The sequence below is a fragment of the Vulpes vulpes genome, chromosome 1 (genome assembly GCF_048418805.1).
Source record: "Vulpes vulpes isolate BD-2025 chromosome 1, VulVul3, whole genome shotgun sequence".
Classification (NCBI taxonomy): Eukaryota; Metazoa; Chordata; class Mammalia; order Carnivora; family Canidae; genus Vulpes; species Vulpes vulpes.
Window position 1 is genome coordinate 8,366,627 of NC_132780.1, and position 14,680 is coordinate 8,381,306.

The following is a 14,680-nucleotide window of genomic DNA, read 5'->3' on the forward strand; positions in this document are numbered from 1 at the left end:
CACATTCTCCACCCCAGTTGAGACCTAGAGAATTCTATACAAACAGACCTTGTAAAAGTAATTCCTCTCTCCCTTTACCCACCCCACAAATTAGGGACTTCTCTGCAATTACCCCTGTTGTTAGCTTAATATAAAAGCACGAGACTTTAGGGTCACCTGGGTGGCTCAGTGATTGGGTTCAGGTCATGATTCCAGGGTCCTGCGGTCAAGTTCCACATCGGGGTTCCCGCAGGGAGCCTGCTTCTCCCTCTGCCTGTGTCTCTGCCCCTCTCTGTGTCTCTCATGAATAAATAAATCAAATATTTTAAAATAAAAAGCATTAGGGTTTAGCGATTTCTTAGAGGCTTTGTTTCCTGAGGAGGCCTCAGGTGGCCGGTGACATAAGTGCAGGTGCCTTTCTCCTGTCGACCTGCTGGATACATCAGTTCGCTTCTTGGGCGCTGCTGAGAAACCTGGGAGGGCAGAGGCACAGGGTCGGGCCCCCCTCCAGGTGCAGACCCATGTCAGGATTCCCACATCCCCCGCCCGGGTTCCCTGAGAGGTGCCCCAGGGGACTCTGCCCCAGTCTTGGTGCCTAAGGCTTGTGCCTTTCCCTACAACAGAAACTCCTAGGGATGGCTGTTTGCGAGCTCCCAGGGAATGTGCCAAGGCAAAAGATGTGCCAGGGAGAGCTTCCTGTGTCAGAGGAGAAGGAAGCTTTCACAGTGCTGGGGACTCCCACAGGCTGATGGGGGACAGGGAACGTCATGCGGAATGACACCGTGAGTAATCCCGAAGCCCTCTGTCCCTACTGATATGTCATCTTACCCTGTCGGGGATGCTATGACCAAAGTACCACCAACCGGGGGGCTTAGAAAAACCACAAATTTATTTCTCGTGCTTCTGGAAGCCTGCAGTCAACACCGGCATATGCGGTGTCCAGTGAGAACCCGATTCCTGATTCATAGATGGCCTTTTTTTTTTTTTTTAAGATTTTTATTTAAAAAAAAGATTTTTTAAATTTATTCATGAGAGACAGAGAGAGAGAGAGAGAGAGAGAGAGAGAGAGAGAGAAAGAGAGGCAGAGACACAGGCAGAGGGAGAAGCAGGCTCCATACAGGGAGCCCGACCTGGGACTCGATCCCGGGACTCCAGGGTCATGCCCTGCACTGAAGGCGGCGCTAAACTGCTGAGCCACCCAGGGATGCCCCATAGATGGCCTTCTTGTCCTGTGTCCTCACATGGCTGAAGGGGATGAAGTTTTGGAATATGGGTGAGGTTTAGTGGGGTGAGGTCCGGAGCCAGCGACCAAAAAAGAATTCTTGAGACATCTTCGGTGCAAAATGGTGGTTTTATTAAAGCCCAGGGACAGGACCCGTGGGCAGGAAGAGCTGCTGCCCGGGGCCTGGGAGGGGTGGCTGATTATGTACCCTGGAGTCGGGAAGGGTTTGAGGATAGTGCACTCTCGGGAATTTCGGGAGCAAGGTTTCCAGCACCTTGAGGGGGTAGCTATTGTTGGGAAAAGGGCACTTATTACCCTCTAATAAAGCCGGAGTCATCAGACCCTTCAGATGTATGTCGGTGGGCCACGTGCTCGGGGGACGATTGCCAACATGTATCTTGGGGACTTAGAGATAAAGGAAATTTCTAAAGGAATTTTTATATGTGAAAGTAGACTCACAGGATCCTGAGGGTCTGGCTTAGGTTGCCTTTTGGCCTTAGCAAAGTATGAAGATAGAGGCAGTTGAGGAATGTCCTTTTGCCTGTTTCAAGGACTTGTCAATGTGCCACCCTGGGCTCATGCTTTGTCCTCAGCTAGTCCTTTGTTCCTCCATCAAAGGGGCAAAGGAGCTCCCTGGGGTCCTGGTGTAAGAGCACCAGCCCCAGTCATGGGGGCTGGGCCTTCATGACCTCATCACCTCTGAAGGCCCCACCTCCAAATACCATCCCACTGGGGATGAGGCTTCACCCTAGGAATCTGGGGGGACACAGACGATAGCAGATGTGAATGATGAAATGATAAAGTTTAGTGAAGATTGTGACATTTGCATCATTTCCCAGCACTTTCCACAAAACGCTGACTAATGACAAAGAACAAATGGGTGATTTCATGGTGGGCCAGGCTGGGAAGTACCACTAGTGACGTGATCTAAGTTAATCCACCCACCGCAGGATACGAGGAGGTGGTGGGCACCTTGATGGGATGCACACGGTGTCCCTTCTGTGGGTCCTCTGCCCAAAGCTTATAACCTGACTCTACTGATGGGGATACCTCGACCTCCAATCTTCCCAGGTGTCCTGGTCTTCAAGACAAAGGAAGACTAGGGAGTCATTCCACACTGAAGGTGACAGAGGCCTGACTCCAACATCAACACCGGGTTCTGAATTTCTCCCCCACTCCCATCCCAGGTGCAGAGGACCACCCTCTTCTGAGCACCCTTGTCACCACCTCTGACGCCACAATGGGACAGCAGCCCTCGGCCCACTACTGTCGCCCCAGAACCCTCCCCCAACGGGGGACCACGTGAGCAGCCCACCTGATGGCTGTAGGACCCAGTCCCTCAGGGATGGAGAGAAGGAAGGAAGGGAGGGAGGTGGGGAAGCAGGAAGGAGGCAGGAGGGAGGCAAGGGGAGAGGAAGGAAGGAAAGAGGAAAGATGGAAAGAGGAAGAGAAAGAAGTCAGTGTATCTCCAGCTCAGGCACGGATACATAATTCCTGTGACTTGGAAGAATGTGCTGGAACAATTGGAAACACTTAGACCTGAATCCATGGTAAACTCCCAGGTGCAGCTTCAATAGAGAAGAGAGTTCCCTGAGCTCAGTTTATCAATGGGACAAAGGCGACAGAAACTGCCTCCCATCTGCAGGGACCCGCCAGGGGAAATGCACTGTCTATAAATAGCTGAGAGGCTTGCACTGGATTCTGGCCTAAGACCTAGTCAGCCGGGGCCCCCGGGGAGCTCAGTGGTTGAGCGGCTGCCTTGGGCTCAGGGGGTGATCCCGGGGTCCTGGGATCGAGTCCTGCATCGGGCTCCCCGCAGGGAGCCTGCTTCTCCCTCTGCCTGTGTCTCTGCCTCTCTCTGTGTCTCTCAGGAATAAACAAATTTTCTTTCAAAAAGAAAAAACAACAAAAACAAAACAAAAAACAAAAAAAGAAAGAAAAAACAGAAATAGGCTAGAGAGGTGTCCTTTCCCGCATTTGAATGGCCCTGTACAAAACCAAGAAGCCCCTGCATGGTCTTCCCGGGGAACCACAAACAAGCCCGAGCCCCCAACAAGCTGCCGCTGGCAGAGCCTGGGATCTTCAGTGCCCACGACCAGGGGGACAGGGACTGGGGTACAGTGAGTTCCTTTGCATTGACCCCAGTAGCTTCCCCAAGGAGGCCAGGGACGGGCCACTCAGTCTGCTCACCCCTCCTCTTGAGGGTCATGGCAAGTGAACCCTGTGGCCATGAACTGCCAAGGGGTGGCGGTGGCTTCCTGGGCAGTGGAGGGGAGCTGGCTTGTCTGGGGCGCCAGGAGTCTCCATGGGGGTGGCAGTGGCTGACGTCTGCACACTCAGCAGATCTCCCCATCAGGGGCGACTGGTGGCTCAGGCGAGTAGGCGTCTGGCCTCAACTCAAGTCAGGATCCGGGACTCTGGGATGGAACCCACATTGGGCTCCCTGCTCAGTGGGGAGCCTGCTGTGCACCCCGCCCCCGATCCTGCTCTCTCTCTCTGTGTCTCTCATTCTGTACTCACTCAAATAATTAAATCTCAAAAAAAAAAAAAAACAAAAACAAAAACCCAAACCCTGGTCGACAATCTGCAACACCCTGCGCATTGAGCACGTTTCCCCCTGGGAAGTACAGCTGGTGGGGCGGGGGGAGTGAGAGTATTGAGAAACAAACACATCCACTACTTCCTTGGAAATGAAAAAACTGCTCCCGAAAATATCATTCCGGAACTGATGGGAGGATGATCCACAGAGGAGAACAAGGAGGCAGCGGGGCGCGCCGCTCTGAGCCCCAGCTCAGAGCCATAAGGGATCATAAGGATCCCATAAGGGATCACGTGCAAACACTGGGCCAAGCACCCAAGTCAAGCTGGGACTCGCGGGTCGGCCACACGGGAAGAAATCTCCAGGCGCGAAGAGGGGGAAGGACGGGGGGACCCAGAGGCGGGGCCCAGAGAGTGGACACCCTGATGTGGGTGGTGGGCCCATCACCCTGGGACACCTCAGGCCCCTGGGCCCTGGGTTGGGAGTCCCCATGCCCTGGCCTGGCCCATGCCGGGCCCCACCCAGCGCGGGGCGCTTCCCTGCCCTGTGGCCTGGGCTGAGAGGCTGCCCCTCTCTGGGCCTCAGTTGGCTCCCCTGTAAACTGGGGGTGCTTGTGGGTCCCCCAAACACAAGTACTCGGCCTCCTTCTCCGAGGCCCTGGCTCCCAAGCTGTGCCCCACCTGGGTGCCTCGCGTGGTGGGAGGATGGAGAGTCTGGGAGGCCTGGGGGACAGTGAGGCGGTGGATCAGGTTCTGGGTCTGCTGTCACCACCCAGAGTTTCCATTGAGTTCCCTGCCCCAGGCCTCCTGCCTCTGCGGGGTGGGGCAGGAGTGGGAGCTGGGAGCAGGGTGGTGCAGGTGGGGGGAGGGCTGCTGGCTGCTAGGAGGGGTTTCTGCTCAGCTGCCCCACCTGCCTCTTCCCTGCCTTCCAGAACCATCTGTCAGCTCCTCCCTCTGACCCCACCCTTCCTATCCTGGAGTGCTCCTGTGGGGCTCGGGCTGTGGGGCTGGCAGTGGGCTGGGGTGGAGGGTCCCTGGCTGCTGTCATCCTCCTGGGTCTGGGTGTGGGCGGCCTAGGACAGCGGTCCCCTGCCGTCCCTGCCCCTGGGAGCTGGCTGGCTGGGAGAGTGCGGGCAGCCCTGGGAGGTGGAACAGGATAGAGCTCTGGAGGGAGGGAGGGAGGGACAGACAGGGACACCTGGGGGAGGCAGTGGGAGCCAGAGGCGCGGCCGGGGCTGGGGCCCAGAGCACCTTGGGGACGAGGCACAAGACAGACACTGCCCGGGCCGAGGGAAGGCAGAGCCACAGGGATGGCGGAGGCCGGGCCAGGGCCTCTGGGCATCAGCCTCCCGCTCTGAGCCCGGCTCCTTGTGTGTGGAATGGGGGCGCCGATGCCCCTGAGGCCGGGCTGAGCGCAGGGGTCCCGAGTGCGCAGGCGCGCCCCGACGCTGGGCAGTGGCCCCAGTTGGCAAGTCTGACTCCTTCGTTGGGCCGCGGTCCGGGAGCCCTTCCTGGGTGCGGGCCTATGCTCTGGGCCCCCGGGCCCCAGGCGCCCCTCAGGCGAAGCCCCAGCCCCTGGGAGCCCCTGTCCTGGGGCTGTCGGTGCGGGGGGGGGGTCAGGATTCGGGGGGGGGCAGAGGCAGCCTGTCGGGGTGCAGCCCAGCCATGGGCGGGAGGTCCAGCCTGGGAGGGGGCCCGCGCTTCCAGCCCCCGGCGCGGCCCCTTGGGCCAAGTCTCCCCAGATAAAATGGGCAAAATACTCTCTTCTGGCTGCCAAGCTGCAGGAAGGGGGCTGCCTGGACGGGGTTCCCCGGGGTCCCCTCTGGCCCTGGTGGTTCCCTGGGATCTGTCATTAGGACCATTAGTTCAAAGGAGTGGGGAGCGAGGGGAATCCTGGTCCCCCGAGACAGGGTGCTGGGCCAGGTGGCCCCGGGGCCAGGGTCTGTGCCAGGTGTGGGTGGTGGGCGTGGAAAGGGGGGGATGAGTCAGCCAGGCCTGCCACACCCCGCCTCATATAAGGTCCCAGCAGCCATCCCCAGCAGCGCCACTGCCTGCCCCGCGCCCCAGCCATGGCAGAGAGCTCTGTGAGTGCCCCGGGGCCGGGGGCTTGGGGGGCTGGGGGGGTTTGGACCCAAGGCCCCACCGGACTAGGGGAGGGCCTGGGCCCGCCTGAGGTGGCCTGCTGGGAAGGAGAAAGCGGGTGCCAGGGGTGCTTGAAGAGCCTGGGCTGTGGCTCTTGGGTTGACCCAGCCAGTCCCAAGGCTCCCAGTGCCCCTGGAGGCTCCCTCCGGGTGTCCCTGTCTCCACTGATCCCATGTCTCTCTCCACCTCTGCCGCTGCCTCTGCCTCTCCCCTTTCTCTCTGGGGCCTTTCTTCTCCCTGATTGTGCTGATCGGGGTCCTGGTCGCTTGCTCCCTGGGGTGACCCATGTGCGTCTCTCCCCTGCACCGCTGCTCCCCTTGGACCAACACCCCCCCCCCCCCCCCCCCGCCCCGCCGCTGCTCCTGCAGAACGTGCCCCACAAGACCTCGCTGCCCGAGGGCATCCGAGTCGGCACTGTGATGAGGATTCGGGGTGTGGTCCCGAACAAGGCTGGCAGGTGAGAGCCCAGGCCCAGCAGTCGGGGTGGGAGTTGTCCAGGCTCAGCTCACCCCGACACTTCCAGCCCAGACCCGAGGATGCCAGGGCCACCTTTGTCCCCCAGGGGCTTGGAATCCCCAGACCTTGGCTGACTTTCTGGAATCTCATGTCTTCACTCTGTGTCCCATGGCTGTGTACAAGCTGGGGTGCCCGTGTGTCCCTAGGAAACTGGGGTTTCAGGGCAATCTCAGGATTCCTGCCTGTAGTCCTCTACCTCCCAGCCGGAATCCTCAGGAACTCTGCAAATATGTCCTGTGATGCGGGGTGCCTGGGGCATCTGGGAAAGCCACGCAGTCAGCCCTGTGATATCGGGGTCCGGCTGCGGTAGGAGTTTGGGGAAACCAGGAATGATGGGGTCCATGGTATTGTTCTCAGCCTTGTAGGAAAGGGGATAGTGTAGGAATGGGGAGCACCCTGGCCATTGGTACCATGACTCATGGCAACTCTCAGAGGCTTTGGAAATCGAGGGGGACCCAGGCCATGGCACGGTGACCCTCGTGTGGTGGATGTGTCCAGCTAGAAGTTTCTGGGTCCCCTGGAATCTGGGTTCCTGGCCGCAGTCTACAGCCCTCCCTGTGGTGTGCGCCGTTCCAGGTCTCTATATTGGTCCGTGCTCTGGTAGAGGGGAGGCAGGCCCGAGGCCCCTGAGGTCCTTCCGCACCCCCCCCCCCCCCCCAGGTTCTACGTGAACCTGCTGTGCGGCGAGGCCCCGGGGAGTGAGGCTGCGCTGCATTTCAACCCCCGCCTGGATGAGTCCACCGTGGTCTTCAACACCCTGGAGCAGGGCGCGTGGGGCCGCGAGGAGCGAGGCACGGGCGTTCCCTTCCAGCGCGGGCAGCCCTTCGACGTGCTGCTCATCGCCACGGAGGAAGGCTTCAAGGTGGGTCCCTGCTCCCCCAGGCGGCCCCCCAGGCCCAGGCCCAGGCCCCGCCCGCAGGGAACCGGGGCGGCTGCGGGCGGAGGGGGGAGCGCAGCCAGCAGGGCGGGGTGGGCCCCCTCCCACCTCCCCTCCCCACCTCCCCTCCCCTCCCCCGGCGCATCCGCACCGCTGTCAGAGGGCAGGGGTGTGGCAGGGCACGGAGCCGCGAGCGAGGCCCGGTGCCCAGGGCGGGGTCCCCTAGCGGGGCAGGGGGCAGGGCCCAGGGCGGGGGCGGGTCACGGCGCGGCCCTGCAGCGCGGCCCCTCGCCCCGCAGGCGGTGGTCGGCGACTCCGAGTACCACCACTTCCGCTACCGCATCCCGCCGGCGCGCGTGCGCCTCCTGGAGGTGGGCGGGGACCTGCAGCTCGAGTCCGTGAGCGTCTTCTGAGCCCGCAGGCGCCGGCGCCCCGCAGCGCAAATAAAGCCTCCGCGCGTTGCGCCTCGTGTGCGTGTGTGTCCCCTGCGCGTCCACGCGGGAGGCGGGCTCGAGGGGCGAAGGCTGCCGGGGTCGCCGCGCGGCTCCGCGGCCGAGGCGCGACGCGAGCCCCGCTCTGGGCCGACGGCGGGGCCGGGAGGCGTCGGGAGGCGCGGTCCGGGCGGGCGTGTCGGGCGCGTCCTCCCGCCGCGCTTGGCGGAGCGGCCGGGCCGGAGTGCGGGGGTGCCCCGGGGGCTGCAGCGCGCTCGGGCTGGCCCGACGGGGACGAGTGCCCGCTCGCCTGGCCCCCGCGACCGCAGCGGACGGAGACGGGTGCTGCGCCCCGACGGTCCCGGCGGCCTGCCTCCCCGCCAGCTGTGCGCCCGCTGCCCTCGGGTGCCGGCCGGCGGCTGGCGCGGGGGGCGGGGGCCGAGGGGGCGTCGGGACGGGCCCCGCCCGGGCGCCGCCGGGCAGACGCGCACGGAGCCGGAGCCGCCTCTCCCCGCCGAGCCGACGGAGACGCGGCGTTCAGGCCCCGGGCCCCGCCGCGGTCCCCGCCCCGTTCGCACGCTCCTTCCTCCTGGGCGCCTGGGCGGCCGGGCCCTGGCTCTGCGCGAGCGCCCTCGGGGGCGGGGTGGGGGCCCGCGCAGACGCCGTCACCGCCCGCCAGGCGGCGGGTTTCCGATCGGAGGCGGCGGCTGGGTCCCCTCCGCACTGGCCGCGGCCCCCGCTGTGGATGGAGCCCACCCCGGTGCGGGCGGCGCGCATTGCCTCCCTCTCAGGGCGGTGGCCTGCGGTCCGCGCCGGCCCGTCGGGAGCCACGTCCCGGACAGACGCTGTGGCCCGGAGCCCGCGCCGGCAGCCGGACCTCCCAACCCGGGCCGCGCGGGCGGAGCCGTCCTCGCTACCAGCGGCGCCCTAGGTTCTGACCGCGCCCGACCTCACATGAAGGGAGCGAGCGTAGGACCTGAGTCTGTTCAGGATCCCGCGTCTGCCCCTGGAGATCCTTTAGGGAAAAGCCCCCCCTCCCCGAGCCCTTGAGACAGTGTCTCCGGGTGGGCCCTGTAAGGAAGGGATCCCTCTCGCCGGGTGGACTAGAGAAAGTCTGAATTCCCTCACGGAACTAGGGAGGTCACTGTCGAATGACTTAGTGTTTATTTTTATTTGCCCGTTCAAGTGCTTGTAATTAACTACAAATTTTATAGATATGACACATTCCTAGGGAACAAATTTCAGAAGTAATTGGTGGAAAGGAAGAGCATTTATTGGCACAACTGGTAAAGGTAGTTGGGGTTTTTATTTTTTTATTTTATTTATTTATTTTTTTTTTGTTTTTTTTTTAGTTGGGGTTTTTAGATTAGACCGTAGTGATCCATCCCAGCTAATTTTATCTATCTATCCTCTATCAAAGTCTTATTTATTTATTTATTATTTATTTAAGAGAGAGAGCAAGCGACCATGAGAGGTGGGGGGAAGGACAGAGGGAGAGGGAGAGGCAGGGTCCTAGCTGAGCGGAGCCGAGCTCACCACTTGATCCCAGGACCCTGAGACCATGACTTGAGCCGAAGGCAGATGCTTAAGGGCCTGGGCCACCCAGGCGGTCCCCTGTTAATTTTTAAAATTTTTTTTTTATTTTATGAAACTTTAACATTTTAAGTAGGCTTCACGCCCAGTTTGGAGCCCAATGCTGGGTTGAACTCAGAAACCTGAGGTCAAGGCCTGAAACTGAGATCCAAAATCAGATGCTTAACCAACTGAGCCACACAGGCACCCCTGTTAATTTCTTGATTTTCTTTCTTTTTTTTTTTTTTTTTAATTTTATTTATTTATTCATGAGACACACAGAGAGAGAGGCAGAGAAACAAGCAGGCTCCCTGCAGGGAGCCCAACGTGGACCTTCCGGGGTTTCCAGGATCAGGCCCCAGCCAAAGACAGCACTAAACCACTGAGCCACCCGGGCTGCCCATTTTCTTGATTTTCACCTTTGTCTTGCAGCAGACAAGCAGAATGTTCTTTTTTTTTTTTTTTAAGATTTATTTATTTATTTATTTATTTATTTATTTATTTATTTATTTATGATAAACAGAGAGAGAGAGAGAGACAGAGGGAGAAGCGGGCTCCATGCTGGGAGCCTGACGCGTGACCCAATCCCAGGACTTCAGGATCGCGCCCTGGGCCAAAGGCAGGCACCAAACTGCTGAGCCACCCAGGGATCCCCAGAATGTTCTTGTTTGTAGAAAATACACAATCAGGTATTTGAAGGTGATAAGGAAGCATATTATCAACTCATTCTCAAATGCGTGTAGGAAGAAAAATTGCTTTACAACGGTTCACATGACAAAAAAAAAGTATTTTTATGCAAAATTTTAGAGCAGGTGAAACTATGTTGTAATGAGAATAGAGAGCCGATCACTGGCTGCCAGGTGCCAAGGGTGTGCTTGGGAAAGAGGATGAGGGACACATTCTGTGCCTTGACTGTATGACCAAGGGGTCATGCAACTATATGTTTTGTCAAAATTCATGGACTGTACACCTAGAGAGGCTGAATTTTATTATTGTGTGTATTATAAAGAAAATTGATATTAAAAACAACCTTAATAAGATTAATTCAAAAAACATGGGGCACCTGGGTGGCTCCGTGGTTGAGCTCCTGCCTTTGGCTCAGGGCGTGATCCTGGAGTCCTGGGATCGAGTCCCATATCGGGCTCCCCGCTGCGAGGCTGCTTCTCCCTCTGCCTGTGTTTCTGCCTCTCTCTGTGTGTCTCTCATGAATAAGTAAATAAAATATATATTTTTAAATGGGGTGCCTGGGTGGCTCCATCAATTAAGTGTCTTACTCTTGGTCTTGGCTCAGGTCTGGATCTCAGAGTGATGAGTTCGAGCCCTGAGTTGGGCTCCATGCTGGGTGTGGAGCATACTTGAGAAGACAAAATGAAACCTGATTTCCCGGTGGTTTATTTTTTTTATTAAAGATTTTAAAAATTTATTCAAGAGAGACAGAGAGAGGGGCAGAGATATAGGCAGAGGGAGAAGCAGGCTCCCTGCAGTGAGCCCTATGTGGGCTCAGGACTTGATCTCAGGACCTGGGGATTACGACCTGAGCCAAAGGCAGGAGCTCAACCACGGAGCCTCCCAGGTGTCCCTTGGGATCTGTTAGTATACATTTTTACTTGATACATATATTTGATATATTTATTATATGTGTGTATATATGTGATGTATTGTCCATTTTATCACTATGAAATGTCCCTCTTTGTCTCTGGTACAATTTCATTCTTTCTCTTTTTTTAAATAGGCTCCATGCCTGTTATGTAGAGCTTGAACTCATGACCCTGAGATCAAGAGTCACGTGCTCTACTTACTGAGCCTGCCAGACACTGCAATTTATTATTTTTGTTTTTTAAAATATTTTATTTAGGGATCCCTGGGTGGCGCAGCGGTTTGGCGCCTGCCTTTGGCCCAGGGCGCGATCCTGGAGACCCGGGATCGAATCCCACATCAGGCTCCCGGTGCATGGAGCCTGCTTCTCCCTCCGCCTGTGTCTCTGCCTCTCTCTCTCTCTCTCTCTCTGTGACTATCATAAATAAATAAATAAATAAATAAATAAATAAATAAATAAATAAAAAATATTTTATTTATTTATATATTTGAGAGAGAGAGAGAGAGAGAGAGAGAGAGCAAGCCCATGGGAAAGCCAGGATAGAGGCAACGGGGGAGAGAGAGGGAGAGAAAATCTGAAGAAGACTCTGTGCTGAGTGAGCATAAGCCTGACTCTGGATGGATCCCTCCACTATGACATCATGACCTGAACCGATGCTCAGAGTCGGATGCTCGATCCCAGGACCCCGGCATGATGACCTGAGCCAAACACACACACTCAACCACCAAGCCACCCAGGCGCCCATCCCCATTTTAAAGATTTTATTTATTTATTCATGAGAGATACATCTTTTAACATCTATTGTGTCTGATAGTAATTTTGTCCTTCTTACTCTCTTATGGTTATTGTTGGTATGGTATATCTCCTTTTAAGTTTTTTTTTTTTTTTTTTTTTAAAGTAATGCCTACACCTGACATGGGGCTCAGACTCATGACCCTAAGATCAAGAGTCCCACACCTCTCAGACTAAGCCAGCCAGGTGCCTCCATGGTTTATCTTTTCTCATCCTTTTACCTTCAGCTTATTGGTGTCTAAGATCTAAAGTGTGTTTTTATGGACAGCATTCACTTGAATCTTGCTTTCTAATCCAGTCTGATGATATGTTACTAATGGATTGCTTCATAATCAATTACCCAATAACTTAGCACCATAAAATTTTTACGATCTTACACAGTTTCTGAAGTTAGGATCCAGGAGGGCCTCACCGAGGTGGTTGTGGCTCTGATTTTTCCACGGAGTTACATTCAAGCTGTCTGTGGAGTTGCAGTCATCTGAAAAAAGCTTTCAAAAACTCTGGCTGTGGCCAAACCCACTCTTTGCCTGATTGGGTATGGCTCACAGGCTAATAGGTCGTACATTTTTAAATAGCTGAAAACAATAAAAATAATATTTCATAATACTAAAATTTATATGAAATTCAAATCTCAGTGTCCATAACTCAAGTTTTATGGGAACACAGCCAGGCTCTTGCATTTCTACTGCCTAGTGGCGGCTTTTGGGCCTCTTCAGTGGAGTTCAGTGGCTGTGGCAGAGGCTAGATCCCTAGATCACCATGGTGGCCCTTACAGAAAAGGTTTGCAATCTCTGAGCAGAAGGCTTGACTCGGACTAGTGGAGCATCCTCAGGGGAGGCTCACACACATGGCTGTTGGCAGCAGTTTTCAGCTACTTGTCACATAAGCCATTACACACGACTGTTCCAGAAGTGAGACTCCTCCAAGAGGAGCGATCCAGGAGTGAGAGAAGCGGAAGTGTCTCTTACAATCTAACTTTCTGCCGTATTGTTAGTTACACACATCAAGCCAGGTACAGCTTAGGAGGGGAGTTCTCAGGCATGTGAGCACTCTTGGAGGCCACCTTGGTTGCTGACTATGGCAACAGTCTCTGCCTTTTGATTGGAATGTTTATTTCATTTACATTTGATGTAATCATTGATATAATCGGCTTCCTGGTTACCTTTTTTGCTATTCGTTTTTACTCTGTTAATCCCTCACTAACAGGAGCCCGAGTGGCTCAGTAGTTGAGCATCCGCCTTTGGCTCAGGGCGTGATCCTGGGGTCCTGGGATTAGTTCCACATCAGGCTTCCTGCAGGGAGCCTGCTTCTCCCTCTGCCTATGTCTCTGTCTCTCTCTGTGTTTCTCATGAATGGATGGATAAAATCTTAAAAAAAAAAAAAAATCCTTCACTATCTTCTTTGGTGTTAAACAATTTTCAGTGAACAATTTAAATTCCTCTACTGATTTTTTTTAGCAGTATTTTTTTGAAAGCTGGTTTTTAAGTGGTCATCCAGGGGTTACAATACACATCTGAACAACTTTATTTATTTATTTATTTATTTTTAAATGTTTTATTTTTAAAAATACAGATTTTATTTAAAAAATAAAGATTTCTGGGATCCCTGGGTGGCACAGCGGTTTAGCGCCTGCCTTTGGCCCAGGGCGCGATCCTGGAGACCCGGGATCGAATCCCACGTCGGGCTCCCGGTGCATGGAGCCTGCTTCTCCCTCTGCCTGTGTCTCTGCCTCTCTCTCTCTCTCTGTGTGTGACTATCATAAATAAATAAAAAATTAAAAAAAATAAAAAAATAAAAAAATAAAAAATAAAGATTTCAAAAAACAATTTTTTAATAAAAAATAAAGATCTCATTTTTAAGTAATCTCTGCACCCAGCGTGGGGCTCAAACTCACATCCCAAGATCAAGTTGCATGTTTTACTGACTGAGCCAGCCAGGCGTCCCACTTACCACAGTCAAATTTAAGTTAATACTGCCTTAATTCCAGTGGAATATAGGACTTTTGCTCCATATATCTCTATTTCCCACCCCACTGTATGCTATTATTTTCAAATATATCACATACAGATATGTGATATACTCTACAACACAGTATTATAGTCTTAATTTTATACAATCTTTTTTAAAAGAAATCAGAAGAGGAGCACTCAGTCAGAAGAACATGCATGCAACTCTTGATCTTGAGGTCATGAGTTGGAGCCCCACATTGGATGTAGAGATTACTAAGAAAAATAAACCAAAAACTATAAAGAAATAAAAAATAAGTAAACAGAAAAATATATTTATTGACTTAAAAAATATTTATCTACATACTTGTACTTCCTGAGGCTCTTTGTTTCTTCCTGTGGATTTAAGTTTTTGCTTGAGGTCAGTTTCTTTTGGTGTGAACGACTTCCTAGAGAGCAGTTCTACTAGCCATGAATTCGCAGCTTTTGTTCACCTGAGAATGTCTTTATTTTGCTTTCATTTTGAAATACATTTTGTTGAATATAGAATTTTTTGTTAACAGTTTTATTTTTCTTAGCAGCACTTTGACTAAATCATTCAATTACTTTCTGACCTTCACTGTTTCTACAAAAGTTAGCTGTTAATTGTACTGCTGTTCCCCTCTATGTGATGAACTGTTTTTCACTTCCTGCTTTCAAGATTTTCTGTGTCTTTTATTTTATTCCAGCAGTTTTGTCTATGATGGATCTAGGTGTGGATCTCTTTGTGTCTATCCTATTTGTAGTTCATTGAGCTTCTTGGATCTATAAATTAATGCCTTTCATGAGTTTTTGGTAAGTTTGCAGCCATTATTTCTTCAAACATGTTGCAGCAGTGATAGAAAACTAAACATGACCCCTCCAGCTTTTCTGGGAGGAGCTCCAGGCTGGCCCCTCCAGGCTATGCTACTGATTTGTCTCTCCACTGCCATCCCAGGGGCAAAAGGGAGTAGTCTCCCCTCCCGTGTGGCCGAGAAGGAAGAAAAGAACATCTCAGACTGGAGGCTGCCCAGGTCAGCCCTCATCCTT

General features: G+C 54.1%; 1 protein-coding gene across 1 annotated transcript; it reads left to right on the forward strand.

Moving 5' to 3' along the window:
* The first annotated feature begins 3,213 nt into the window (after nt 1-3,213).
* On the forward strand, nt 3,214-7,737 carry LGALS7B (galectin 7B). Its single transcript, XM_072747085.1, has 5 exons — nt 3,214-3,321; nt 4,672-4,866; nt 6,250-6,338; nt 7,058-7,259; nt 7,574-7,737. The coding sequence occupies exons 1-5, from the start codon at nt 3,214-3,216 to the stop codon at nt 7,685-7,687; spliced, it is 708 nt and encodes a 235-aa protein (XP_072603186.1). The 3' UTR covers nt 7,688-7,737.
* Nucleotides 7,738-14,680: the final 6,943 nt, after the last annotated feature.